The sequence below is a fragment of the Lygodium microphyllum genome, chromosome 8, assembly GCF_053477565.2.
Source record: "Lygodium microphyllum isolate KBCC chromosome 8, Lygodium_microphyllum_v1.1.10, whole genome shotgun sequence".
Classification (NCBI taxonomy): Eukaryota; Viridiplantae; Streptophyta; class Polypodiopsida; order Schizaeales; family Lygodiaceae; genus Lygodium; species Lygodium microphyllum.
Window position 1 is genome coordinate 106,485,764 of NC_141142.1, and position 27,277 is coordinate 106,513,040.

Below are 27,277 nucleotides of genomic sequence, written 5' to 3' on the forward strand. Positions count from 1 at the left end.
AGTGTATCATCTTCTGATTAAAGATCATCAATGGCTAGTTACTAAAGCGAATGCTTTATGGGGATTGCGTAAATCCCGGTCATGGTGGAGGGCAACTGTGATGGAGGGCTGGTTGAACAAGACACCCTTTAAATACAAAGTCTTTCTTTGGAGAGTGATGATTGGGGGTCTTCCGCTTGCTTCGGCTCTTTCCAAGCGACGAATCTCCAATGGCACCTGTTTCTTTTGCACCACTACTATGGAATCCGCCCGCCACCGATTTATTTCTTGTCCCGTCGCTAAGAAAGTCTGGTTATTTTTGTCGGCTGTTTGGCGAGGGGTGGTTGGTATCACCCTGCGCCCCTTTGATTGGGTTTTTGGCCAGCCTAAATACCCTACTCCCGCACAGCCACATATGAAGCTCATGTATCACTTTCTTCGATACTGGAGCTATTGGCATAACTGGACCATTCGGAATGCTTTTCTGTTTGACTCCGCCCATAATGTTCAGCGGCATATTGTGAGGCTTAAGGGCCTCTTGTATTGGCAGTTAACTCTTCTCCATCGTTCTGATTTGCTCTCTACGGAGGACTTCCGTCCTTGGCATATGGCAATTTCCTCCGCATCCTTGCCATGACATTGTAACTTGTAGTACTTAGCACCTCTTCACATGATGGCTTGGATTGTCGTCATGTATCTTGTAATCAAGTAATCTTGTATTTTTTTTCGTAATTAATACAATTACCTTTTACGAAAAAAAAAAAGAGAGAGATTAATATCTATATAAGGCCAATGTGGCCTATGAGATAAAATCCAAAGTACATCCATGTTTAATGTCATCTCATCACTAAGGTGAAAATAACATTAAAATAAGTAAATCGCCTATGAAAAAATGCTAAGAATAACATTACGATGGGACAATGCTAGAGTAGAACCATGTCTAGTGTTATCCCATCGGTAGAAAGAAAAGGAAACCCAAATTTGACAGAACTATGTACTAAAAAATGTGGCAGAGACTATAGACTATAGCTGACCTCAAGGTCTGCACATGATCTCAGCTATGATGTGATCCCTAACTACTCCACTGATCGGCTTAGTGATGAGTCTTCGATGTCTCATGATAATGGATTTGATCCAACTATGGCGTGGCCTCCTCAGACATGGTCCTGGTAGAAAGGGTCATCATTCTCAATGAAGAGAAATGGCTCAAATCCAATGTGACTCCACGGCATGGAATGGGAGGTGTCTGATGGGGTCGCTCTATCTTTGCAAGGCTAGTAGTGTCAATAGGGTCGAATCTGTGAAAAAAGTCTATCACTGCTCTCTATGTAGGCTCATCCAAATAGTCATCTGTGAAAACCAACAAGTCTTCTCACCCTCTGCTCCTAGTTATCTAGATGAAATTAGTGCCAATCTGGAGTATCTATGATGTGGGAGATCCCATAATCTGTGCCAAAAGGTCATCGCCTTGAAGGTTGCCTCCATGACTATAGGTGTTGCCACAATGACAATGGGATGTGGGGTGGAGGGCTCACTCCTAATCAAATGTGTTATCATCATGATCAGTCACCTTTCCATGCTATCTTGGCCATCATAATAATCTCTCTGTGTTCTAGTCTGATCAATGTGAGTGGACCAAGGCGCCTATGGTACAAGCTCCAGCCCCGTACCGCTACTCCATATAGTAGGGTAGGTGTGACTAGGATGTCAAACAACCATAGTTTGGTGCGAGACTCCTGGAATTGTATGTGAGTATATTCACTCTGGAGTACCCCCTGGTGCTTTATAGCCTCATGCAAGATGTGCCTCTGATGCCCCTCTAAACGTAAATCGTGGGCCAAAGTATTAAAGTCCATGTTTTTGGTATTCCCAAGGTTTACTATGAGATCTCTCTCTCTGCAAAAGACGTGCAAAGCATTTGGGTGGCATTGCAATCCCTCTGGTGAATCCGAAATAAGAAAAATGTCATATGCATACAATAATATCTGTACCAACAACACTAGCTCCGGCTCCTCCTCCTCGGTCAATACAATCAATCAGACACTTCATCTATATATAAACCAAACAATGTGGGTGAGAGCAAGCATCCTTATTTCACTCTTATGATATTGTCAATCCTCTCTAATAGCCTCCTAGGTGCCTATACATGACCTGTCACTCTCTCATATAATGCATAGATACCCCATCATATACCTTTTGGTACTCAAATACCATGCAATCTTTGCATAATGCATGTAAGAGGCACTGTATCAAAAGCTTTGTGGAAATCTACAACATAGCAATAGATCCTCTTGTCTCGAGCTTACCCTCCTTGATAATGGCTCTGAGTGTGACAATATAGTTCAATGTGGTATATCTGCATTTAAAATCAGATTGTCCTTGTGCTTTCTTGCCTTTCATCTCAGCCCACTCACTAAGATCATGTTCTAGTATAGATTCATATATCTTCGCCAAAGTATGGCCAATCGTGATAGTTCTGTAGTGCTACGGATCGAAGGATCACCACTCTTAAAGAGTGGAATCATAGTATTGTTTGACCAACTCGTAGAGAAGCCCTCACATACTGCTCTATTGAACATATGTGCTAGTATGGGCACTAGTATGTCACAAGCATGTGAGAAATGTTCTGCTACTAGCCCATCCTCATTCTATGCCCTCCCATTTAGTAATCTACAAATTGCATCTCTAACCATTTTCCAAGTGAGGCCCGTTGCAGCTGTTCGTTGCCCCTGTCTTTGCCATCCGTCCCCTATCCATTGCCCCCCTACCTGTGCCCCCACCTGCCTGCCAACTGCCCTTCCCATCCCCCCTGCCTGCACTCCCTGTCTACGGCCTGTTGCACCCAACCTGCCCTTCCCCCCCACCCCCCCGCTTGCGGGTCAATGGCACACTTGCCTTGCCCCCCCCCCCACCCGTAGCAAAGCAACGTGATAAGTAGGTTCTCAACAGGGACGCGCAATAGAAACCTCTGGTCAGACACTGGTGCATTCTACGAGTGCCCCCCAATCAAACACCTTGTGCATCATCCTCTCTGAGGAACAACTCTTAGCAGTCCGTGCCATAGAGTTAGAGTTGAAAGAAACAACGATCTTTGGTCAGGTTGTTGGACATTCCCCATCGAGGGCCCAGCTTCAGGATTGGCTCCACTCCACGCTGCACATTGGCACAGCGTAGATAGCGGAGGCAGTCCTCATGGGCCAAGGGATCTTCATGGTTCGACACTCTTCTGCGGATGCAGCTCGTGTGTTATTGGACAGCTCACCCTATGCCTCCACGAAGTGGGTCATTTACATGGTTCCCTGGTACAACGACTTCACAGTGGAGACATCTGCACTCCATAATAGGTTTCTCAGACATCCAGTCACTTTACTTTTCTCCGAACTGGTAGTAGAGTACCACCAGGTAGTGGAGGACTTTGGACGGCTCTTCGGCACAGTTCTTCCTACCTCCTTCGCAGATGCCATGACAGCTGCAAGAGTCCCAAAGGTACGAGTGGCCGTGAAAGACACAAAGAGTATACCAAAGTTCCTGGAGATTGAGGCAGATCACTCCTTTAGGCAGTAGGTCATTGCGATTGGGCAACCAGGGCAGTGCCTGTGTCGCCATGACTTTGGGCATCATGCACTAGATTGCATGCATTTCAGAGCCAAGGCGGCCCTGCCAACAAGCCCGCAAGTGGACGTTGACGGTTTTACACAAGTCTGGAGACGACAGAGAGGGAGACGGTAGGGGGGGGCTGCAGTCAGCCCCTCACACACAGCCATGGCAACAGGGAGCAGAAGGGCAAGCGATGGCCCCCCGGCAAAGCACCCCGCAGTCCCCCTCCCCCCCCCCCCCCCCCCCCCCGCCTGCCCACCCCACCCGGCAAGTCCATAGGCCCCCACATCCACCACCCGCGCCACAGGCTACCTCATCTGAGATCCCAAAGCCCCCACACCCACCCCCCCTTCCCATGGATCCCCCATTGACCCTAGCCCACAGCCCCCCCTTCCAGGGCCACCAAACCCGGGGGCCCACCCGCAGTGTACCTCCGACCACCCCACCATCCCTCGATCTTCTTTCCCCCCACCACCTCCCTTGACGATCGATCCCCTTGATCCGCACCCGGTACAAGTGACCCCCCGCCCCCCTCCCACAGGAGGTGATGAGCCACACATGCCTACATCCTCCTCTCACCAGCAATCTTGCCCCCCACCCTCCCCACACAACCACCAGCTCATCTGTCCCTGCCGCCCGTCACACTTTCCTGAGACAGGCATAGCTGCTACCACAAGATTTTTTCCGCTCTGGCCCGTGGTCATACCTGAGTGTTGCGGAGCGCGCAGTGTTCCCACTACCTCTGGAGGTGGGGATCTTCGTGGTACGCAAGTCAAGAAGTAGCAAGGTCTATCTATTAGCGTCCGGTGGCAGGGACCACATCTCCCAATGGATGGGAGAAGGAGGACTAGCACTGTTTGCACAGCAATGGCCAGGTTGCATGATGGACATTAATTGGTGGGTTGGTGCCAAGGTCAAACACTTGAGGATCATCTTTTGAGCCCCCCCACAATGGAGAGCTCCGATGGATGTGATCGAGTGGCCTCTAGCACAAGCAGCCCATTTCTACCAATGTACAGAGTCACAACTCTCAGCCTAGCTAATAGATGCCTTGGTGATACCAAGTTCATCTGTTCATGCTGCCCGTCACACTTTCTGCACACAGGAGTGTAGCTACTACCACAGGATTTTTTTCGCAATGGACCGTGGTCCTACCTAAGAGTTGCGGAGCGCAGAGAGTTTCCACTACCTCTGGAGGTGGGAATCTTCATGGTACGCAAGTCTACGAGCAGCAAAGTCCATCTACTAGCACCACCGGATGCACAAAACTACGCCTTCTTCCTTCAGATCTCTCACACTAGAGATTGGCCAATGACTCAGATAGAGGAGGTGAAGAGCCAGGTGGTAGATCACATCTCCCAGTGGATGGGAGAAGGTGGACTAGCACTTTTCTCCCAACAGTGACCAAGTTGCATGATGGACATTAACTGGTGGGATGGGGCCGAGGTCCCTAATCTGAGCATTATCTCTCAAGCTTCTCTGCAGTGGAGAGCGCCGATGGATGTCATAGAGTGGCCCTTGGCACAGGCGGCCCCTTTCTACCAGTGTACGGAGTTTCACCTCTCAACCTAGCAGATTGATGCCTTGGTGGTGCTACTAGGTGCATCCATCACCCCCAGCCTCATAGTTCCTCTTCTTCATCAGCAGCTTCCACACCGAACAGATGCCTGTTCGGTCAGTCACAAGTCTCTCTATGAGTTTACACCTTGCATACTGGAATGTGAACAGCCTCCAATATAGTGGGGCACGGGGTTCCATGAAGTTGATTGTGCGGCAAGAGCTGCAACCTGTCCTTGCTGGACAGATCGACATTTTACTCCTACAGGAGCACAAGCTCACTCTTGCCTAAGCCCAACGCATAGGGAAGGCACTCTCGGGCAGTTCACACACTTACTGGAGTATGCCAATGGTACGCATGGTAGGAGTGGAGGCGTATGCACCTCTATTGGCCCGAGTCTCACCGCCTGTATACAAGACCACGAGATGATAGTGGTAGGGAGGATTCTATGGATCAGATTGGATATTGGGGACTCGTCCCATGGAGTCCTCAATGTCTATGCCCCTACTGAGGTTAGGGCATGCAGCAAGTTCTCGGTGGAAATTGCAGCATGACTCCTAGAGGTGGACTCTTGGATTGTTGGAGGAGACTTCAACAACCTGGAGGCTTTAGAGGACCAGCAGCGCAGAGGCAAAAACTATCAAGGCATGGCTAGGGAGGAGAAGGAGGCACGGGAGAACTTTCTACTGGCAGAAGGAGCATGCGATGCTTCCAAAGACCCTGCCTTCCACAAGAGGAAGAGGTCATTGGACTTCTCGTGGGGATACAGGCAGCTAGGTGGAGTCCTACTGGAGCGGTTGGACAAATTCCATGTGAGAGAGTGGGGATGCTCTCATGGAGGCCAGGTTGAGCAGTTAGTGGGCACCACGTTGTCCGATCATTGCCTGGGTCTCCTGACAATTGATCCCTTGGCATCTTCCCTAGACACACGATCCTATCAGATCCCTGACACGATCTATAAGAGGGAGGAGGTGAAGAGACAGATTGAGTAGATTTGGACCAGGGAGTGGGGTAGGAGGGACAGGATCGCAGAGAGGAGGTTGCAGAGGTCCTAGCCGAGTCAAGCAGTATCAGCTAGGAGGCAGCTCTACAAGCCAGGCAGCAGAGCTGGCAGGCCACACAGAGATTATTACAGGAGGCACCAGGGAATCCTACCCTCCACACACAGGAGGTGCGCGCGTGAGAAGCCATTTCCGGCCTAAAGGACAGGCGCTCAGAGTTCTCATTCCGCACTTCAACAGCCTTCTAGGCGCAGAAGGGGGACACGATGTGCAGGGAGTTTTTCCAAATGCACTAGCCCCGCATCTCAAGAGAGCAAATACGCAGCCTTCAAGATCAGTATGGGAGGACTCGTTCTAGCCCAGACAAGGTGATGGAGATTGCCACCGACTACTATAGACGCCTTTTCCAGCAAGAGACAGCCTCAGCTAGAGGACAACGATGTGGACAGTAGGTCTGGCATCACATGCCATCCCTCGTCACAAAGGAGATGGGACGCTCCGTCCTAGCCCCCTTCACAAAGAAGGAACTCGAGGAGGCCTTCCATGGGCACAAATGCCCAGGAGATGATGGCCTCTCTAAGGCCCTTTTCACTACCTTCTGGGAGGTGGTGAAGGACTCCCTACTGATGGCATTCCAAGAGATTTTCACCTTAGGACAAATGCCAGGGAGTCTCTTGGCAAACCTTATCAGTCTTCTCCCCAAAGGGGGAGATAGGTTGGAGCTTTCCCAGTAGAGACCGATCACCTTATTGTGAGTGGCCTATAAGGCACTGGCAAAGATGATTGGTAGGCGACTACGCCCTATGCTTCGAGACATTATCCATGACACACAGACACACTTTGTCCAGGATAGGAGCATCCTCGACAATGTATTCACCTTCTTTGAGGCGACAGAGTGGGCCCACCACAGTGGGCAGAGACTAGCAGTACTACTCCTGGATTTTGAGAAAGCCTATGACAGGGTGGACTGGGATTTCCTAGAGGACACCATGGTGAGGTTCGGTTTCCCCCAGGCGTAGTTTCGCGAGGTCTCCGCACTCTACAGATCGGCCAACAACAGGGTTCTCATAGAAGGTAGGTGGGGGAAGGAGTTTCGGCCGGAGAGATCGGTCTGGCAAGGTTGCCCCTTGGCCCCGTACCTGTTCCTAGTCTTTGCAGAGGCGCTGTCCCACTTTCTCAGGTCTCGGCTGAGCGGTTTACACGGTCTCCGCCTTCCCGTGAGGGAGGAGACTAAGGTGCTAGACTCAGAGTATGCAAATGATACAGCACTCTGCATTGAGGACGATGTGTTGATGCTGGAGAGAGTGAGGCTGGCTCTTGAGGTGTTTCGTTCTGCAGTGGGAGTAAAAATTAACTGGCGAAAGTCGGTTCGTTTTCTCACAGACCTAGACTCTAGCACAGGGTGGGGCATCCACCCGGGATTTAGATAGGTGAGCAAAGGGCAGCAGACCGTCTGTTACCTAAGGTTCCAGGTGGGATTCGACATCACTCCCGCCCAATAGTTTCTTCTAGTCCTTGACTCTGTTCGGAGGAAGCTGACCTACTGGAGTACGGCTAGCCTGACCCTAGCAGGCCAAGCACTGGTGGTTAACCAGGTCCTCCTAGTGACGGCGTGGTACATCGCGTTGTGTTGGTGCTTCTCCCCATCCTGCATAGTTAACTTGGCCACCTAAGAAGGCTTTTTTTGGACGCTCACGCCGATCACGTCGCAAGCTGCCCCCTTGCCACGTCTATTTGTGCCCGCCCAGATCGATCACGCAATCGTTAGTGCCCACTACGTCAACTTGCCCTCCCACGTTGAGTCCCCCCCAACCCCGACAGCTCACGACAGCCCGCCCCGCCTATCCGTCCATTACCCCTGCCCCAACAGTTAACCCCCCCCCCCCCCCCCCCCCCCACCCCGCCCCAACAAATTCGGCCACCATATCTCCGCCTAATCCATCCCCCCCAACCATATCCACACTCCCTGCTGGTCCCCACACCCCCCCCCCCCCCCCCCCCCCGCCCGCCCTACTATCCCCGCCATACCCACCCCCGCCTTGTTGTTCCCTCCCCCCCCCCCTTGGTACAGTGGCTTTACTGTGGAGGCATTTGCACTCCAAAACAAGTTTCTTCGGCACCCAGTCACCCTTCTTTTCCCCGGCCTGGCGATAGAGTATCGCCAGTCAGTGGAAGACTTTGGACGACTCTTTGGCACTGTCCTTCCCGCGTCTTTCACGGATGTAGTGACAACAGCAGGAGTCCCAAAGGTACGGGTGGCACTGAAAGAGGTCAAGAATATCCCACAATTCCTAGAGATTGAGGTAGCCGCGCACTCCTTTAGGCAGCAAGTCATTGTGACACGGCAACGAGGGCAGTGTCTGCACTGCCATGACTTTGGGCACCATGCAGCAGAGTGCATGCACTTCGATGCGAGGGCGGCCCCACCTACATGCCCACAGGTGGATGCGGACGGTTTTACACGAGTACAGAGACGATAGAGAGAGAGACAACAAGGAGGACCACAGGGAACTCCTCAGACATAGCCACAGCAAGGTGATGGAGAGCAAGCATCCCCCCTCGGCAGAGCACCACACGACCCCCCCCCCCTCCTCGCCCCGCCCAACAAATCCACAAATCTCCACATCCATCCCTCACAGAGGCGTTTCAGGCGACCAGCGCGGATGGACCAAATTACACCAGACCTGTCATACAGGAGGTTGGATGACGACTCAGGTAGAGGAGGAGGTGAAGAGCCAGGTGGAAGACCACTTCTCCCAGTGGATGGGACAAGGGGGCTTGTCATTCTTCTCCTAGCAATGGCCGGCGAGCTGCATGATGGACATCAACTGGTGGGTAGGGACCAAGGTTCTCACTTGAACATTCTCTTTCAAGCCCCCCCACACTAGAGAGTGCCAGCAAATGTGATTGAGTGGCCCCTGGCATAGGCGGCCGTTTCTACCAATGTATGGAGTCTCACCTCTCAGCCTGGTTGATTGATGCCTTCATGGTACCACCAGGCGCACCCATCACCCCCATGGTACATCCGAGGGCTACCATTGGGGAATGGAGTTCACCATTCGGGCAAGCAGCAAAGCATATCCGCATGCCTCATAGCTCCTCTTCTTCATCTGCAGCGTCCACGCCGAATAGATGCCTCTTCGGTCAATCACAGATCTCCCCATGATTTTACACCTTCCATCCTGGAACGTGAACAACCTCCACTACAATAGGGCACGTGGCTCCAAGAAGTTGATTGTTCGGTAGGAGTTGCAGCCTGCCCTTGCCAGTGGGATCGACATCCTACTTCTACAAGAGCACAAGCTCACCCCCACCCAAGCTCGAAGGGTAGGGAAGGTTCTCCCGGGCAGCTCACACACCTACTGGGAGCACGCCATCGGTGCCCACGGCGGGAGGGGAGACGTATACACCTCTATTGGCCTGAGTCTCCCCGCTTGTGTACGAAACCACGAGATGATAGTGGCAAGGAGGGTTCTATGGATCAGATGGATATTAGGGACTCATGCCTTGGAGTCCTCAATGTCTATGCCCCTACTGAGGTTAGGGCATGCAACAGGTTCTGGGTGGAGATTGCGGATGGACTCCCAGAGGTGGACTCTTGGATCGTTGGAGGAGACTTCAACAACCTCGAGGCTTTAGAGGACCAGCAGGGCAGAGGCAGAAACCACCAGGGCATGACTGGGGAGGAGCAGGAGGCATGGGAGGTCTTCCTACTAGGAGTAGGAGCACATGATGCCTGGAGAGATCTTGCCTTTCACAGGAGGGAGAGGTCGCTAGATTTCTCTTTTGGATAGACGCGGCTAAGTGGTGTCTTATGTGGGTAAGCGAGGATGCTCTTGCGGAGGCCAAATTGGGCAGTTGGCGGGCAACATGCTGTTCGGTGCTAGTTGTCTTGACACTTGATCCTCCAGTATCTTCCCTTGAGGCACAATCCTGTCGGATTTCGGACTCGATCTATAGGAGACAGGAGAGGTGATGAAACAGATTGACCAGATTTGGACCAAGGAGTGGGGCAAGAGGAACTAGATCGCAGAGGAGGTTGTAGAAGCCCTAGCCGAGTCGAGCACCATTTGCCAAGAGGCAGCCATACAGGCCAGGCAGTAGAGCTGGGAGGAGGAGAGAGCACTTTGGCGGGACCTTGCAGCCACGCAAAGATTATTACAGGAGGCACCAAGGGATCCCACCCTCCAGGTGCAGGAGGTGCACACGTGAGCTGCCATTGCTGGTCTTGAGGGCAGGCGTTCAGAAAATTCCTTCCGCGCCTCGGCAGCTTTCTGGGCATGGAAAGGGAACACGATGTGCAAGGAGTTTCAGGTGCACCAGCCTCGCACCTTAGGAGTGCAGATACGCAGCCATCAAGATCAGTATGGGAGGACTCGTTCCAGCCTAGATGATTTGATGGAGATTGCCACCGACTACTACATGCGCCTATTCCAGCAGGAGACAGCCTCAGCTAGGGGACAACAATGTAGACAGCAGGTCTAGGGTCACATCCCGTCCCTCGTCACAGAGGAGATGGGACGCTCCCTCTTAGCCCCCTTCATAAAGAAGGAACTCGAGGAGGCCTTCCATACACAGGATGGGCACAAATGCCCGAGAGAGGATGGCCTTTCTAAGGCCTTTTTCACTACCTTCTAGGAGGTGGCGAAGGACTCCCTACTGATGGCATTCCAAGAGATTTTCACTTCACAACATATGCCAGGGAGTCTCTCGACAGGCCTTATCAGTCTTCTCCCCAAACGGGGAGATAGGTTGGAGCTTTTCTAGTGAAGACCAATCACCTTATTGTCAATGGCCTATAAGGCACTCGCAAAGATGATTGGTAGGCGATTATGCCCTGTGCTTCCAGACATTATCCATGACACACAGACAGGATTTGTCCAGGATAGGAGCATCCTTGACAATGTATTTACCTTCTTTGAGGCGACAGAGTGGACCTAGCACAGTGGGCAAAGACTAGCAGTACTACTCCTGGATTTCGAGAAAGCCTATGACAAGGTGGATTGGGATTTCCTAGAGGGCACCATGGTGAGGTTGGGTTTCCCCTAAGCATAGATTCGTGAGGTCTCTGCACTCTACAGATCGGCCATCAGCAGGGTTCTCATAGGAGGTAGGCGGAGGAAGGAGTTTCGGCTGGAGAGATCGATCCGGCAGGGCTGCCCCTTGGCCCCGTACCTATTCCTAGTCTTTGCAAAGGCGCTGTCCCACTTCCGCAGGTCTCGGGTGAGCGGTTTACGCAGTCTCTGCCTTCCCGTGAGGGAGGAGATTGAGTTGCTAGACTCAGAGTATGCAAATGATACAGCACTCTACATTGAGGATGATGTGTTGATGCTGGAGAGAGTGAAGCTGGCTCTTGAGGTGTTCTGTTCTGCAGCAGGAGCAAAAATCAACTGGTGGAAGTCAGTTGGTTTTCTCATAGACCCGGACTCTAGCACAGGGTGGTGCGTCCACCCGGGATTTAGATGGGTGAGCAAAGGGCAGCAGACCGTCCGTTACCTAGGGTTCTAGGTGGGACTCGACATCACTCCCGCCCAATAGTTTCTTCTAGTCCTTGACTCTACTCGGAGGAAGCTGACCTACTTGAGCACGGCTCGCCTCTCACTGGCAGGCCAAGCCCTGGTGGTTAATCAAGTCCTCTTAGCAACGGCTTGGTACATTGCCTCATGTTGGTGTTTCTCATCATCTTGTGCAAGGCAGCTTTGCTGCTTGGTGTGGAACTTCTTGTGGTCCGGGTCAAATGGCTCCAGGGATTCCAGGGCCAAGGTGGCGTGGGCAACCATCAAACGGCATCATTGAGAGGGAGGGCTCAGGATCATAGACCGAGAGTATCAGAGTATGGCCCACTTGGGAAAGCTAGTCGTCCGTGGTCTCACACCAGGAGGGCAGACGTGGAAGATCCTACTGCAGGAGGGACTTAAAGAGTGCAGACCGAGGCTCGGTGGTGAGTGGAGGCCATCCTTAAGATGGATCTTCACATCAGCCCAGATCACCCCCTCCAAATCACCTTTCCTACGCAGCTTGCCCCAAGTTTTGCAGGGCCTCTGCAAAGCGCTAGTACAAAGCCCCCTAGGCTGCCAAGAGGAGATAGACCGTCAGCCGGTGATCTGGAATCCCCAGGTCAAAGATCAAGATGGGGCTTAGATTGGCGAGTGCCCCCACATCCAATGGGCTGGATGGGAGGCCGGCCCGGCTCGTACCATAAGAACATGGCCGAAGGTGTAGAGGTTGGTGGATGAGGAGGTATTGCGGCGAGCATCAGGCTGCCAAAGAGGAGTGGAGCTGAGGAGAAGGGAGATAGATGGAGCAATTCCTCAAGACTAGCTTGCTCCCTTGATACAAGAGCCGATAGAGCCCGGGGAGGTATGGGCCGCTAGGTTTTCTCCAGCATGCATCCCCCTCCAGGTGGTAGGGAGAGTGGGTGGCGCTCCACTTGGGACCTTCTTCACCGTACAAGAGGGGTGGTGTTTGGCTCTTGATTGGGGGTAGCAGGATGAGGCGATCGTCGTCCGTGCATGGAGGAGGATCCGAGTGATTGGCCTGCAAGGGAAGACATGGCGACTAGACCCCTTTGTCTTCTAGGAGGAGTACAGGGAGTGGCACCTCTGGATCTGGGAGGGCAAGCCACTCGATGAGCTGGAGTGGGATACACGGGAGTGGCTATGGCCGGCCACTGCTCTCACCAAGAAGCCACTAAGACTCCCAGAGTATACTGCTAGGATTGGCAGACACATACTAATGCAGGAGGATATGGTTTGGGCGCCGCTGCATAGCAGGCACTAGGCGGAGCATGGCATCACGGAGCCTTTCTGACGGACCTTCTGGCGCTGCCTATGGGATAGCTGGAGACCAAGGAGGGTATCATACTTCTTATGGTTGGTGGCACACGGAGGCTTGGCGATGAGAAGTTGGCTTGCCCAGATGCATGAGGGAGTTTGTAAGCACTGCACACAATAGCCTTTGGAAACCCCAAAACACTGCCTTTGGTCGTGCGAGGTGGCACAGCTAGTGTGGAGAGGAGCATGCCGCATCCTACGCCGCATGGCTCCCAGCCTTGGATGTATCTCTTGGGGAGCTTCTGTTGGCACGGAGTCAACCAGGGCCGTCGCCTTCTATATGAGGCCGGGATGTAGGACACGATATTCTTGATCGAGGCAGGGTCATGCGCAATGGTCGGTTTGGAGGCTCTACCCATCCACCAGGTACTGGAGCTCACAACACATCGCTCTGAAGTATGGGAGATCATAGGGAGTCTTACTGGATGACATATCTAGAAGGTGCGGTGTCAGGAGGTTTTTGGCACAGAGAGACTTTCAGTACAGGTAACCTTAGCAGAGCTCTAGACCTCTATCATCCACTCCCTCCGCAAATGATGGGATCAGGTGCAGGGCAAGTCCAAGGCTCATCAAGAGCTCCCCTATCATTACATGCGCACTTTGGGGGGCCAGGACCTGTTTTTTGAGATGCAGGTAGGCAGCCCCAAATGGCATTACACCGGCTCCATGGCTTCTTACTGCCATCCCCCCTAGACCGCCCTGAGAGACTTGTACATTTGATATATTTGCGACTCTGCATCAGCTCCAATTAGTCTGTTGAGCATGAGCACTTCCTTGTATTCAAAGATTTTGTTCCTGAAGTAATATAATTAGCCACTCTTTATTTGCAAAAAAGAAAATCTTCACCGCCTAGTGCGGAATTTCCTTTGGTCCGGGTCAGACAGTTCCAGGGATTCCCAGGCCAAGGTGGCGGGGCGACCATTATCCGGCATCAGTCAAAGGGAGGGCTTGGGATCATAGACCCAGAGTATCAAAGTATAGCCCTCCTGGGCAAGCTAGTAGTCCGCGGACTCACACCAGGAGGGCAAACCTGGAAGGTCCTATTGCAGGAGGTTCTTTAGGATTGTAGACCGAGGCTTGGCGGTGAGTGGAGGCTGTCCCTGAGATGGATCTTCACAATAGCCCAAATCACACCCCCCCTCCCCCCGAATCCCCCTTCCTACTATGCAGCTTTCTCCATGTGTGGCAAGGCTTCCGTAAGGCCCTAATCCAAATCTCCCCAGGCTGGTAGGAGGAGATACACCGTCAGCTGGTGATCTGCAACCCCCAGGTCAGAGATTGGGATGGGGCACAGATTGGCGAGTGCTCCACATCCAGTGGGCAAGTTGGGAGGCCATCCTAGCTCGTACCATCAAGACATGGCGGGAGGTGTACAGGATGGTGGACAAGGAGGTGCTGCAACGAGTATCAGGATGCTAGAGAGGAGTTGAGTTGAGAAGAAGGGAGATAGACACAGAAATACCTCAAGAGTGCCTTACTCCTCCGATACGAGAGCCGGTAGAGCCCGAGGAGGTATGGGCCACTAGGTTTTCACCAGCAGGTATCCCCCTACAGGTGGCAGATAGAGTGGCCAGAGCTCCACATGGGACCCTTATGTTTTCTGGGAGGAGGTCAGGGAGTGGCGGCTCTGGATTTGGGAGGGTAGGCCACTTGATGAGCTGGAGTGGGATCCGAGAGAGTGGCTATGGCCGGCCACTACGGTTGCCAAGAAGCCACTGAGGTTCCTAGAGTACACAGACAAAATTGGTAGACACATACTGATGCAAGAGGACATGGATTGGGTGCCATCACATAGCAGGCACCAGGCGGAGCACAGCATCATGGAGGCTTTCCGACGGACCTTCTAGCGTTGCCTATGGGATAGCTAGAGGCCGACGAGGGTATCGTATTTCTTATGGCTGGTGGCGCATGGAGGCTTGGCGGAGGGAAGTTGGCTAGCCCAAATGCAGAAGGAGGGAGGTTGTAAGCGCTACACACTACAACCTCTGAAAACCCCAAAACACTGCCTTTGGTCGTGTGAGGCGGCGCAGTTCGTATGGAGAGGAACATACCGCATCCTCCACCGATAGCACCCAACCTTGGATGTATCTCATGGGGAGCTTTTTGCTGGCAGGCAGTCAGCTAGGGCCGTCACCTTCTGTATGAGGCGGGGATGCACGACACGATATTCATCATTGAGGCAAGGTCATGCGCAGTGGTCGGTTTGGAGGCTCTACCCATCCACCAGGTACTGGAGCCCACAGCAGACCGCTCTGAGGTATGGGAGATCACAAGGAGTCTTACGGGATGGCATATCTAGAAGGCACGGTGTCAAGAGGCTTTTGGCAGAGAGAGACTTTCGGTACAAGCGACCTTAGCGGAGCTTTGGACCTCCATCATCCACTCCCTCCGTGGCCGATGGGACCAGGTGCAGGGCGAGTGCAGGGCTCATCAAGAGCTCCGTTGTCATTTCACACACACTTGGGGCAGCCAGAACCTGTTTTTCGTGATGCAGGCATAGATGGCAATACACTCCCCCTCTATGGCTTCCTGCCCCCCATCCCTCCTAGAATGCCTTGAGAGGCTTGTACATCTGATATATCTGTCTCTACATCAGCTCTAGCTAGTCTATTGAGCATGAGCACTTCCTTGTATTCAGGTTTTTTCTGAAGTAATATAATTAGCCACACTTTATTTGCAAAAAAGAGCTCTTGGTGGGGCCAAATGCATTTTGTAGCTGTGGAGCTGAGGACAGCTGAGAGGTAGTGGCTCAACTAGCAGTGGCCACATGAGCTGAGTTGAGGGCCAATTCTAATACCAAATGTGAGAGGTGAGAGAATGCACAAAGATTGAAGCTCAATCTCAGCTGACAGTACAATTGACAGTGAAGAGTGTGTGAGAGTGAAGGCACAACACCCAATGCAATAATCTGAAGAGTGTAAGGTGCAAGTACAAAGTACAACCCTTAAACCTTAGGGTTACTAGAGTATATTCACACCCGAAAGGTGTAAAACACGATAAGTGCCCAAACTGTGTCACATAGACACATAAAATAAAAGACAATAAATATGCAGGAAAACCTCTTGTAAGGAGAGTAAAAAGTGCCCCAATGTCTTACCAAGGATCACCAACACTCCTCTGTGAGCATAGGCGTGAGTCAAACCCAACACAAAAAATGTCTAGAGACATAGATTAGAAGGCTTAGACGATGAAAACTGATGATGCAGTTTTGTTTATGGGAGGGTAATTGAGGATTGGATGACAGATTGGGAAACCTCTTAGCCCTACATTGGATCGCTCTCAAGAGGAAGATTCTTTCATGGTGATAGCCATTGGCAGTAAGGGCTCCTAATTCCTTCTCAATTGAAGATGATTGCAACTTATGAGGAGGTTGATTTGACGAAGTATACAGAATGCACTCATCTAGCAAATCAGGGTGGTATCTCATTGTGATCAGAAGTGGTATATTTACCTGGATCCAGCCACCCGCAGAAGGTTTGGGGACTCTAAGCCTATCACAGAAAACCTTGTAGAGGTATCCATGAGAATGAGCTTGGAGACATCCCCTCCTATAGAGATCTCCTGACATTATCGTTTTCAATACACATTAGATTAAGGAGGAGGATTCAAACGAACAAGATTAGCACTACTCTGACAGATTTTGAGTATCAGTACACTTCATGCAGTCATCATTTTCAGGATAATGCAGAAACAGAAATCACTCGTCCTTTTCTTTCAAACTTTTGAAGGAGATCCACCAGTCTAGGAAAATGCCTCTTAGTGTATGGTTCACAGCACATAGTAGTCTGGTAGTAGCTACTCTTTGAAGATACAAGCCCAATGGTTTTTTGGCTTGGCACTCCACAAATCTTGATATATGGGTACAATTACATATGTGTGCATTGACTCTTGCCTTCGATACATAGGTATATTCAGCTATTTCACTACTTTGCCAAGGTTGTCCATGTTCTGTTGATACCATTTGAATAGAACTTGCATTTTTTGCTTGATTATGGAAAAGGTCCTGTCATTTGTATGAGATGTGCCCCACAAAAGAAGACAGAGAGATCCTATAGTCTGTCATTTGCATGAGATGTGCCCCACAAAAGAAGACAGAGAGATCCTATAGTTTGTCCGCTGCAGAGCCCCAGACATTTAGAGGAGACCCATCAGACTGGTATTTCAAACTACTCATGAAGAGATTGTTGTCACTTGGGGAGCACTGACCCAGGGATAGGACCACCTTGTGATATGACAATTTTCAGGAGCACATCTGTCCACATCAAACCCAAAATTATTTCTTAAATCAGATTATTTCACACCCGTTTTGGACATAGATGTAGTAGACTGCATCTTTCACAAAAGCTGGTCTGGGAGATGTCTAATCCCTGTACTTGGAATTTTTTCGTGGATCTGGATTTGCGATCTGTTTTTTGCCTTGTTGATGTTTAGTACTGAAGAGTTTCAAATAGTAATCTTCTTTTCACTGGAAAAGAGAGGCAAGATAGAATGTGAAAGCAAGGAACAAGTTTAACATATCAGATAATTCAACTGTGCTGAAATAACAGCAGATTTGCCATACAAATCAGCTACATAAAATTCACTTCAAGTTTTTCCAATTTGTCTTTTCTATACAAGAACTTGAACCATCTATTATGCAAGTGCTTATTAAACAAACCAGCTCAGTATTGAGTTTTTGAAGCTTTAAAGTCGAATCCTTCAAAACTTTTGACAGGGAATGCCTCAACTGATTCCTCTCTACCATTACTTTCTTGAGAGCAGTTTCTGCACTCTGATATAAACAGATAAAATTACAGGAAATTGTAAAAAGAATCTTATATCAAGTCAGAAATACTCAGCAAGTATGTTTATTAGTATAACCAAGAAGATCTTCCAAGCATAATCATCAATTAGGATTTTCACTCCAGGCTCTCAATCCTTGACCACTAGCACTTTTGTTTAGTCCAAAAGAACAGGGGGGTGTTCAATTATCATGGCTACCTTTAATGGTAATGCTTACAGGCAGAAACGCCTTTTTAAGTTTACAGCTTTTCAAAGCTCGACAGATTTCCAGCAACTTTTATCAAAGGAGTAAATCTCACAATCCTAGGTAATATAGCTTGCATGGCATCTTTTACATAGTGCAATCCTTCACTGAAAGGTCACCGTATCATTTTTTGACCTAAACTTAAACAAAAACTTGAATGTTGAAAATTCTACAGACCTTTCGCGAGAAGCTTTCCATATCCAAAGCTTTCTTCAAAGCTACCAATCCTGATTTAGATATCACAACCATTGCTAATAGGTTTTGGGTAATGCAATACAAGTTTTCATCTTTGAATTCCTTCATCATTTGCACCTCCATGATGCCAGATTTATATGGTGTCTGATCTGGATCCTGCTCCTGCTGTCAAACACACAGCTTTGACTAGGCTATAAGAGAGTGAAGATATAACCAACTAGCCTATTCACAAGCTGATAAAGCCACTGGTCCTGACCATGCACAAATATTTAAATTAATTCAGTTTCATAACGTGCCTCAATAGATTTTTTATCCATGGTGGTGTTGGATTCCATAGATGCATCTTTGTTTGGTACGACATGCACAGGATTTGTATTTTCCTTGTCATCTGCCTGTCTGCACTTCTCATTCACTGATTCCTGAGTTGGCTCAATATTATCTTCATATGTCACCTTCGAAAACCATGACTTTAATTAGACTAAAATGTTCAATAAAAGTACTCATTCAGATATAACTTGAATTGTGGCTTCAGTTTTGATGAGATGTCACAACTCTATAGAAACAGAATTTGTATCCTTTTTCATTAATTTATCTATATAATGATTTATTAAATTTATTTCCTTTGCACTAATTAGATATAAAGAAAAGTGCATTGGAGCTGGCCACTGATGAGTGGTCACAGGTTATGGTGGACCCACGCGGTGGGTTAGAGAAAAGATAGTTCACACTTCCACCTATATGACCCGATTGGGCGCCTGTGACTAGAACTCATGCATATCAGGGTTAGACTCGCACACAGAAAGGATTGATGCCTTGAAGTGTGGGCTAGATCCACCAGAACAAACAGTTACAATCAACAAGATGGCATGATCATGAAATGCTTGTATAATGTGCATGTGTGGGCTGAAAGCTTGAAATGCACATTTCTTTGCATAGGAAAGTCACATGAAGATTCGGATACCATTTTTGCGATGTACACGGAAAAAGCTTTCATATGACACCCATATTGGGGGGATCCCTAAATTTTAGGAGATCCCTAAAATTTAGCGATCTCCTAAAATTTAGGAGCCTCGAATTAGCCTAAAAATGCTAGTCCTAAAAAATAGGGATGTCATTCTAAAAATAGTAAGTTCTGTACTCTGACTGTGCTTACTAAATTTGGTTGTTTCTATTCTTGACAGTATTCAACCCAAAAAGGAAGGCCATAGAGAAGAGACAAGTGTCAAGACACTTGTCACACAAGTTTCCAAGTGTCCCACCACTTGTCACATCTCATGACATGTGGCTGGACACTTGTCTTGTGCTACTCCACTTTCCCCTTTTGTACTAGCTCTCCCCTCTCCTATAAATAAGAGCTCGTTTTTCTTCATTCATCATCATTTTTCTTTGCTGTAAACTCATGTACAGCACCCACAGATAGCCAGAAACTGGCGCCATCCATCCCCATCATCATCCCCCACTTCTCCATTATCAAATTCCTCCATATTCCCTCTTCTATCACTGTTGTTTTACAGGACAGCAAGCCTGTAAATTCATTACAACACCTCCTCCTCGAGCTCTTTCTTCCATTTTAGCTACAAGAAGCAAGCCCTATCCATGTACTGCTGATCAACGATGGAGAAAGGCTGAATTTCCCTTTTTCTTCTCTCATACTGTAAAGAAATCAGTTCTTATCATTGCATAATAGATAATGCATGTGTGTTTGTACATCTTTGCATGATCTTGTGAGAGTGAGAATTACTTCTTCTCACTCTCAGGTTGATTGTAACTGAGCTCTTCCCTAAGGGACTTGGGTTGAGCAGAAATGCATTCCTTCGGGGGGGGTTGCCCATCTTCAACCCTCAATCTTGTCTCCATTACTTTTACATTTTCATGGCTGTAATTTTGTGAGTAATTTTCATTTTCAGCTTTAAGTGTTCATTCTCTTTTATATTAAATCTCGAAAACAAGCGAATATCATAATTGTTAAGCATACTACGTTGTTCGGGGCGTTTACAGTGGTATCAGAGCTTTGGCTCAGTCCTCACCCCCAACACTGGTAGTGCTTACAACTATAAGTTTGTTTGTTTTCAGCCCTTGCATTGAGTGCTTGAGCATATTTTTTTTCTTTAGTCTTAATGGATCAATCGAGTGCTATCCTTCAAGCCATTCAAAGTCTTAGAGAGGAGAATCAGCAAATTCGTGAGCAACTTCTCAAATTAGAAAAAGTTGAGAATCCCAAAGAATTCAAGGAAAGAAGCCCATCTACTTCAAGGAGACAAAGCCATACCAATGAAAGGAGCCGATCAAGAAGTCCAACTACTTCTAAGAGGCAGTCCCATTCTACTTCAAGACAAAGAAAGAGATCGCGTCGAAGCTCATCCTCTTCTTCAAAGTCATCTGGCGCCTATTCTGATGAATCCTCTTCTAGTAATGAAGAGTCTCACCCTTCTCGTGGAAGACCTCATCATCGTCAAAGGCGTCAACATTCTTCACCCTCGTCTCCATCTTTATCCCCATCAAGCACGTCATCATCTTCAATCTCAAGATTCGAGCATGGACGAAGGCATAAGAAGAAGAAGAAGACTAAGTCACTATCTCAACTTGAAAAGAAGATCAAGTTCAGTATGTATGATGGTTCCCGAAATCTTGATCTTCTTCTGAAGTTTATTCGTCAATTTCAAATTTTGTATGGTCGTGACAAGTATAAAGAAAAAGAAAAGATTAAGTTTGCAGCTTTACATTTAACCGACTTAGCCCATACTTGGTGGACGGGGTTGGAATATGATCATGCTGCCCCAAAATCATGGCGGTCCTTTGTTCGCCTGATACAAAGCCAATTTCTTCCTGTTCATTTCAAAAGAGATGTAAAAATGGAATGGGATCGGCTTTGGCAAAAGAAAAATGAGTCACTTGGTGACTATACCAAGAGATTTTGGGAGCTACTTTTGAAGGTCCAACATTTCAAGAAGATCAGCAGTTCGGAAAAGCTAAGGAAGTTTCAAGGAGGTTTGCATTTTAAACTTCGTACTACTCTTAATCATTATCATTGTTCTAGTCTCAGGGAACTCATTGACCATGCTGAGACATGGGAAATGGAGCACAATGGCAACAAATCATTCCAAAAGAATGATAAGAAGAGAGTAGCTGATGATGAGGAGTATTCAGCCCCAAATGAAGGACAAAAACAGTGGCAAAAGCAGCCATCAAATCAAAAGAAGATGAAGCCCTATGCACCTCCTAATGCTCCTCAATTTCGCTCCAATCTATACCCACAAGCAAAGCAGCTTTCCGAAGAAGAAAAGCAACGCTTCATGAAAGAAGGGAAGTGCTTTAAATGTGGACAAACAGGCCACATAGCGAAGCAATGTCCAAATAAGGGACAAAGCAAGGTTTCTAACAACAAGCCTAAGTCGCCAGTGAAAATCAATGCTATTAGTGATGTAGTTGCAAACACAACTTACACTCCAGAGACGCGCAAATTATTAAAAGCTTGGGGACAATTGCAAGGTAAGCAAGCACTATTCTTGATAGATCTTGGGGCGAATGAAAATATTATTTCCTTGCAATTAGCTAAAGAGCTTGGATTAAAGAATGAAGAGATGGACACTCCGGCAGAAGTTCGCCAAGCTTTGAATGCTGATGAAGGTGACACAGTGAAGACTGTGATACCCTACATTGGCAAGCTCAAGTTTCAAATTCAAGGCTACAGTGATGAAGATACCTTCTGTATCGGAGACCTTGATGGTTGTGATGTGATTCTTGGCATGCCCTGGAATCATAGAGTAGATTCAACCATCTTCTCTCAGAAAAAGAAGGTAGAACTCACCAACAAAGGCAAGAAGTACGAGATCCAAGCTGGAGTTTCTGGAGACACCATACCTATGGTAAGCCATATGCAAGTCTCTAGAGCAATTAAGGATTGTGTTCAATGTTGTCTGCTTTATGTCACTGATGTAAAAGATAATATAAATGCTGAAAACCAAGAGCAACTTCAGCTCTTGGAAAAGTATAAAGATTGTTTTTCGGAAGATCTTCCTTATCAGCTTCCCCCAGAAAGGCCAGAAGACCATCATATTGATATTATCCCGGGCAGTTCTCCTCCTAATATAGCACCATACCGTGTGAGCCGTCCTCAACAAGAAGAAATCAGAAAACAAGTCGAAGACCTACTCAACCGTGGGCTAATTAGGCCAAGTAGCTCACCATTTTGTTCACCGGTTCTTCTTGTTCAAAAGAAAGATGGCACATTCAGGATGTGCATTGATTATCGAGCCCTCAACAAAATCACTGTGAAGAATCGGTTTCCTATTCCCAGAATTGACGACATTTTGGATCGTCTAGGAGGCTCAAAGGTTTTCAGCCGCATTGATCTAAAGAGTGGTTATCATCAAATTAGAATAATACCACAAGATGTACACAAAACTGCTTTCCGCACTTCATACGGTCTTTATGAATTCTTGGTGGTTCCTTTCGGATTAACCAATGCACCAGCCACCTTTAATCGAATGATGGAGCGCATCTTTAGAGAGCATCGACCATATGTCGGTACTTTCTTTGATGATATTCTTGTCTTTAGCAAGAATGAAGAGGAGCATCATCAACACTTGGAAATTGTTCTACAATTACTACAACAAAATCAACTCTTGGTAAATGGTAAAAAGAGTGAATTTTTCATGCATAAAATAAATTACCTTGGGCATGTCATCTCTTCTGAAGGGATTCAGATGGATCCTGAAAAGATCAGGATAATCCAAGAATGGCCTCATCTTCGTGATGTACATGAGGTGCGATCGTTTCTTGGCTTATGTTCTTATTACCGCCGCTTCATCAAGCATTTTGCACATATGGCTTCTCCACTTCATGACCTTACAAAGAAGAAGATCTCTTTCCAATGGAAGGAAAAAGAGAATGCAGCCTTCACAAGGCTGAAAACAGCTCTTACTTCTAGACCTGTTCTTATCATTCCAGATCTGATAAAACCATTTGTGGTGGAAGCAGATGCTTGCGGTGATTGTATTGGTGCAGTGCTAAATCAAGAAGGCCATGCCGTAGCCTTTGAAAGCCACCGTCTAAATGATGTGGAGAAAAGGTATGACATTTATGAAAAGGAGCTCTTAGCAGTGGTTCATGCTTTAAAGATATGGAAACATTATCTTTTAGGCAATGAATTCCTTATTAAAACCGATCATCAAAGCTTGAAGTATTTCAAGACTCAAAAGCATTTGCAGGAGAAACATGCAAGATGGGAAAATTTCTTGTCTATGTTTCATTTTCAAATTATGTACACTCCAAGGAAACAAAATGTAGTTGCTGATGCACTTTCTAGAGTGCCTCGCATTGCAACTATTACAGTGGCTCATCATGAAGATTTTCAAACGATAAAGAATACTTATGATGAAGATACTGATTTTGCAGCAATTTGGTTAAATTTACAGCAAGGAGGTTCTCATCCAGATTATTCCATCAAGGACGGTTACCTTCTCATGAACAATCGCCTTTGTGTCACTCTTCCTGTTCGACAAAAGGTGCTTAAAGAAAGTCATGAACCCCCTTATGCAGGGCATAGAGGGAGGGCAGCCACTCTAAGTGCAATTGAGCGCTACTTTTATTGGCCAACATTACAAAAAGATACACATAACTTCATTGAGGCTTGTCTGGTATGCCAAAAATCCAAATATGATAGGCAGAAGATTCCAGGATTGTTGCAACCTCTTCTAGTGCCCAAAGATCCATGGGAATCTATCACAATGGATTTCATCTCAAGTATTCTAAGAACACCTCAAGGTCATGATATGATTTGGGTCATAATTGATAGATTCAGCAAACAATCACATTTTATTCCATGTCATAAAACATTGAAATCCGCACAAGCTGCAAGACTTTTCATTCAACATATCTTCAGATTACATGGTATGCCTTCTGAGATCATTTCAGATAGAGACTCCAAATTCACAAGTAACTTTTGGCGTGCTTTATTTGAGAATTTGGGAACCACTTTAAAGTTCTCCTCAGCTTTTCATCCTCAAACTGACGGCCAAACAGAGGTGATGAATCTCACTCTTTTGGATATGTTGAAAGCTTATGTTAGTGAACATAAGTCACAATGGGAGAAATATCTTCCATTATTGGAGTTTGCTTACAACAATACAGTGTACTCATCCACAGGGAAAGCTCCAAATGAAATAGTACAGGGTAAAGTGATTCCTCCTCCAATTATTCGCACTAAAGATAAGATTTTTGCTGCTGATGAGTTTGCTTCAGATTTAAAAACAACAATGGATCAAGTTCGAGCCACTATCAAAGTTGCGCAAGAGCGACAAAAGAAGCAAGCAGATAAACGAAGAAGACCTTTGGCTTTTGAAAAAGATCAATATGTCTTGCTAAAGTTTGATAAAAGCAGGCTCAAACAAGGTTCTGGTCAAAATTCATCTTTTCCAAAACTCTCCAATAGATACTTTGGACCCTTCAAAGTGATTGAGAAAATAAATGAAGTTTCTTATCGACTTGAGCTTCCTACTCATTGGAAAATACACAATGCTTTTCATGTAAGTTTGCTAAAACCTTATATAGGACCAGAACCAAAGGAACCCATTACTGAAGATCCCCCAGAAGTTGAAGAAACAGAGCAACTCTTCGAACCTGAAAAGATTTTGTTTCTCAAGGATCGAACCACGAGAAGTGGCCTTGTGACACGAAAATTCTTACTTAAATTCAAGAATCTACCCACAACAGATGCACAGTGGGTAGATGAAAAATTCATGAAGGATTACCCAAATATTCTACAGCAATATCAAGAAGCTTTTCAGCTGAGGACAGCTGAATAAAAGCCAGAGGGCTGTCACAACTCTATAGAAACAGAATTTGTATCCTTTTTCATTAATTTGTCTATATAATGATTTATTAAATTTATTTTCTTTGCACTAATTAGATATAAAGAAAAGTGCATTGGAGCTGGCCACTGATGAGTGGTCACAGGTTATGGTGGACCCACGCGCTGGGTTAGAGAAAAGATAGTTCACACTTCCACCTATATGACCCGATTGGGCGCCTGTGACTAGAACTCACGCATATCAGGGTTAGACTCGCACACAGAAAGGATTGATGCCTTGAAGTGTGGGCTAGATCCACCAGAACAAACAGTTACAATCAACAAGATGGCATGATCATGAAATGCTTGTATAATGTGCATGTGTGGGCTGAAAGCTTGAAATGCACATTTCTTTGCATAGGAAAGTCACATGAAGATTCAGATACCATTTTTGCGATGTACACGGAAAAAGCTTTCATATGACACCCATATTGGGGGGATCCCTAAATTTTAGGAGGTCCCTAAAATTTAGCGACCTCCTAAAATTTAGGAGCCTCGAATTAGCCTAAAAATGTTAGTCCTAAAAAATAGGGATGTCATTCTAAAAATAGTAAGTTCTGTACTCTGACTGTGCTTACTAAATTTGATTGTTTCTATTCTTGACAGTATTCAACCCAAAAAGGAAGGCCATAGAGAAGAGACAAGTGTCAAGACACTTGTCACACAAGTTTCCAAGTGTTCCACCACTTGTCACATCTCATGACATGTGGCTGGACACTTGTCTTGTGCTACTCCACTTTCCCCTTTTGTACTAGCTCTCCCCTCTCTTATAAATAAGAGCTCGTTTTTCTTCATTCATCATCATTTTTCTTTGCTGTAAACTCATGTACAGCACCCACAGATAGCCAGAAACTGGCCCCATCCATCCCCATCATCATCCCCCACTTCTCCATTATCAAATTCCTCCATATTCCCTCTTCTATCACTGTTGTTTTACAGGACAGCAAGCCTGTAAATTCATTACAACACCTCCTCCTCGAGCTCTTTCTTCCATTTTAGCTACAAGAAGCAAGCCCTATCCATGTACTGCTGATCAACGATGGAGAAAGGCTGAATTTCCCTTTTTCTTCTCTCATACTGTAAAGAAATCAGTTCTTATCATTGCATAATAGATAATGCATGTGTGTTTGTACATCTTTGCATGATCTTGTGAGAGTGAGAATTACTTCTTCTCACTCTCAGATTGATTGTAACTGAGCTCTTCCCTAAGGGACTTGGGTTGAGCAGAAATGCATTCCTTCGGGGGGGGTTGCCCATCTTCAACCCTCAAACTTGTCTCCATTACTTTTACATTTTCATGGCTGTAATTTTGTGAGTAATTTTCATTTTCAGCTTTAAGTGTTCATTCTCTTTTATATTAAATCTCGAAAACAAGCGAATATCATAATTGTTAAGCATACTACGTTGTTCGGGGCGTTTACATGAGATGTAAACATAGTTTAAAAATATCAATTTGTCAAAGGCCTTGACAAGAACTCTTACATACAAGTGCACTAACTCCCATTACAAGTTACAATGAAGGCCACAACCATTACACTCAATTGTGCTGTATAAGTTGCCAATTACGAGTTACACCAATGGTATTTGCAATAACTGAATATTTTATTAGATCAAGGAAACGGTGGAGTTAGACTCAATATAGCATTCTAAACTCCTACCTTTCCAAACTGCATAGATCTTCCCTCAATTAACCATACACAGAATGTTATGAGATCCACTGATGCTACCAAGTTGACTTTATGCTTCTGTGAAACATACCTGGCCATTATTGTCTCTCTTCCTCTACCCCTGAGAAGGCCATTTTCTCATATAGATTTCCTAGGACAGAAGTCCCATCTTGAGGGTAGTGGGTGGTAATCTCTTAATGATAATGAGAAATTAGAAAGCATGGACGGTGGTAAGGTAGCACAACAGCTTCTATTGACATCACTACATGGTGATGAAAGAGTAAATCAGCTCCAACGGTGATCAAAGGAAAAAACTGAGAAAGGAAGAAAGAGAAAAAGGGAGATATGTTAATTTCTACTAGTAGAGGCCCAATTTGGCCTATGACACAAATCACTGTACAACAAGTCCATGTCTTGAGTATCTTGTAAAAAATGAAAACAGGAAAAATCTAGTCAAATGTATCCCGTGTCTAATCCCTTCCTAGCTTCTATAAGAGTGCAATCATGATGATAATGAACAATCTACCACTAACTCCATCCAAGGGGTATGAGACAATGTAGTATATCCTAC

The 27,277-nt window shown here is 46.9% G+C and overlaps 1 protein-coding gene across 1 annotated transcript in view; it reads right to left on the reverse strand.

The window, feature by feature from the left end:
- The window catches only part of LOC148032699 (uncharacterized), a 373,621-nt gene that overhangs the window by 148,131 nt on the left and 198,213 nt on the right, over positions 1-27,277 (reverse strand). The window contains exons 5-7 of the mRNA XM_087683327.1: positions 18,486-18,641; positions 18,172-18,351; positions 17,626-17,739 (exon numbers count right to left, since the gene is read on the reverse strand). Coding sequence (XP_087539453.1) covers positions 17,626-17,739; positions 18,172-18,351; positions 18,486-18,641 — 450 coding nt within the window. The remainder of the gene's footprint in view (positions 1-17,625; positions 17,740-18,171; positions 18,352-18,485; positions 18,642-27,277) is intronic.